Source organism: Priapulus caudatus, unplaced genomic scaffold (assembly GCF_000485595.1).
Source record: "Priapulus caudatus unplaced genomic scaffold, Priapulus_caudatus-5.0.1 Scaffold358, whole genome shotgun sequence".
NCBI classification, from domain to species: Eukaryota; Metazoa; Priapulida; class Priapulimorpha; order Priapulimorphida; family Priapulidae; genus Priapulus; species Priapulus caudatus.
Window position 1 is genome coordinate 196,086 of NW_014577419.1, and position 934 is coordinate 197,019.

The 934-nt window shown below is 47.3% G+C and overlaps 1 protein-coding gene across 1 annotated transcript in view; it reads left to right on the forward strand.

Annotated features, from left to right (window-relative positions):
• Positions 1-657, forward strand: part of LOC106809486 (importin subunit alpha-5-like) — a 19,171-nt gene extending 18,514 nt beyond the window's left edge. Inside the window, exons 13-14 of the mRNA XM_014812574.1 lie at positions 35-89; positions 544-657. Coding sequence (XP_014668060.1) covers positions 35-89; positions 544-657 — 169 coding nt within the window. The remainder of the gene's footprint in view (positions 1-34; positions 90-543) is intronic.
• The last annotated feature ends 277 nt before the right edge of the window (positions 658-934 follow it).

Sequence of the window (934 nt, forward strand, 5' to 3'; positions counted from 1 at the left end):
ATTTCTCAGCGCTGCGGCACAGGTTTCGTTCTAGGCGTGAGGCGACACGATGGGGAACAGCTGGAGGCGGCGATGCGGCTAATGTGGCAGTGAGTGCGGGGGGCTGGATAAGATCGAGCAGCTGGGCAGACTGTCACGGAGAGCGAAGGAACGTCTCGCAGGCGGTCCGTCGACCTCATGCGAAAAGTTCTTACAGCGCGGAGTGAGTGCGGCGGCCACCGTCGGCGCGTTGGGCCGAGTTTTTTCAATAACTTTTTTTAATCGTGTTGGTTTGGCAGTGTGAAACGGGGATCGTGATTTATATAGATAGTGCAGTAAATTTTAATCATTAGCGTTTGTCCACACGTAATTTCACTCTTTTTGTTGCATATATTCGCCCTTCTGTTCATGCTTGAAACCTGTTTGGACAGTGCTCTGTGATCGCTAATTGTCGTGCAGGCATCAGCCAAGAGGAGGTGTGGTGGTATGGAGACTCGTCGGTGTGGGGGTTTGCAAATACAAGCAGTGAGATTATGTTTTTCTTTTATTTGTGCTTTCTTTTAGGATGATGAGGATGCAGAATGTGGCGCAGTCAACAGGAGAAGTGGAAATTTCGAACTTCGGTTCGGCGAAAATGATAAAGCAGCGGCAATGGCCAACTGGTGGATTTCGTTTTGATGGAGCAGCATAATCACGTGAAGTGTATACATACGAAGCGCAATACGACTGATCGCGCCCTTGATCACAACATTAAAACGATTGGCTAGAAATTGATGTAGACTATGGGATATAGCGATACGGCATCAGCATTGCATATGTTTAACGCCACAATAAATGTTCCCGTGGTAATAGTTGGACCAGATTGGGTACATTAGTAAATCAAAATTTCTTAGAACGTTCTGACCGATTTTCTCTATTGAAATTGCATTGCCAATTTCGCCCCGCCACCCACAGC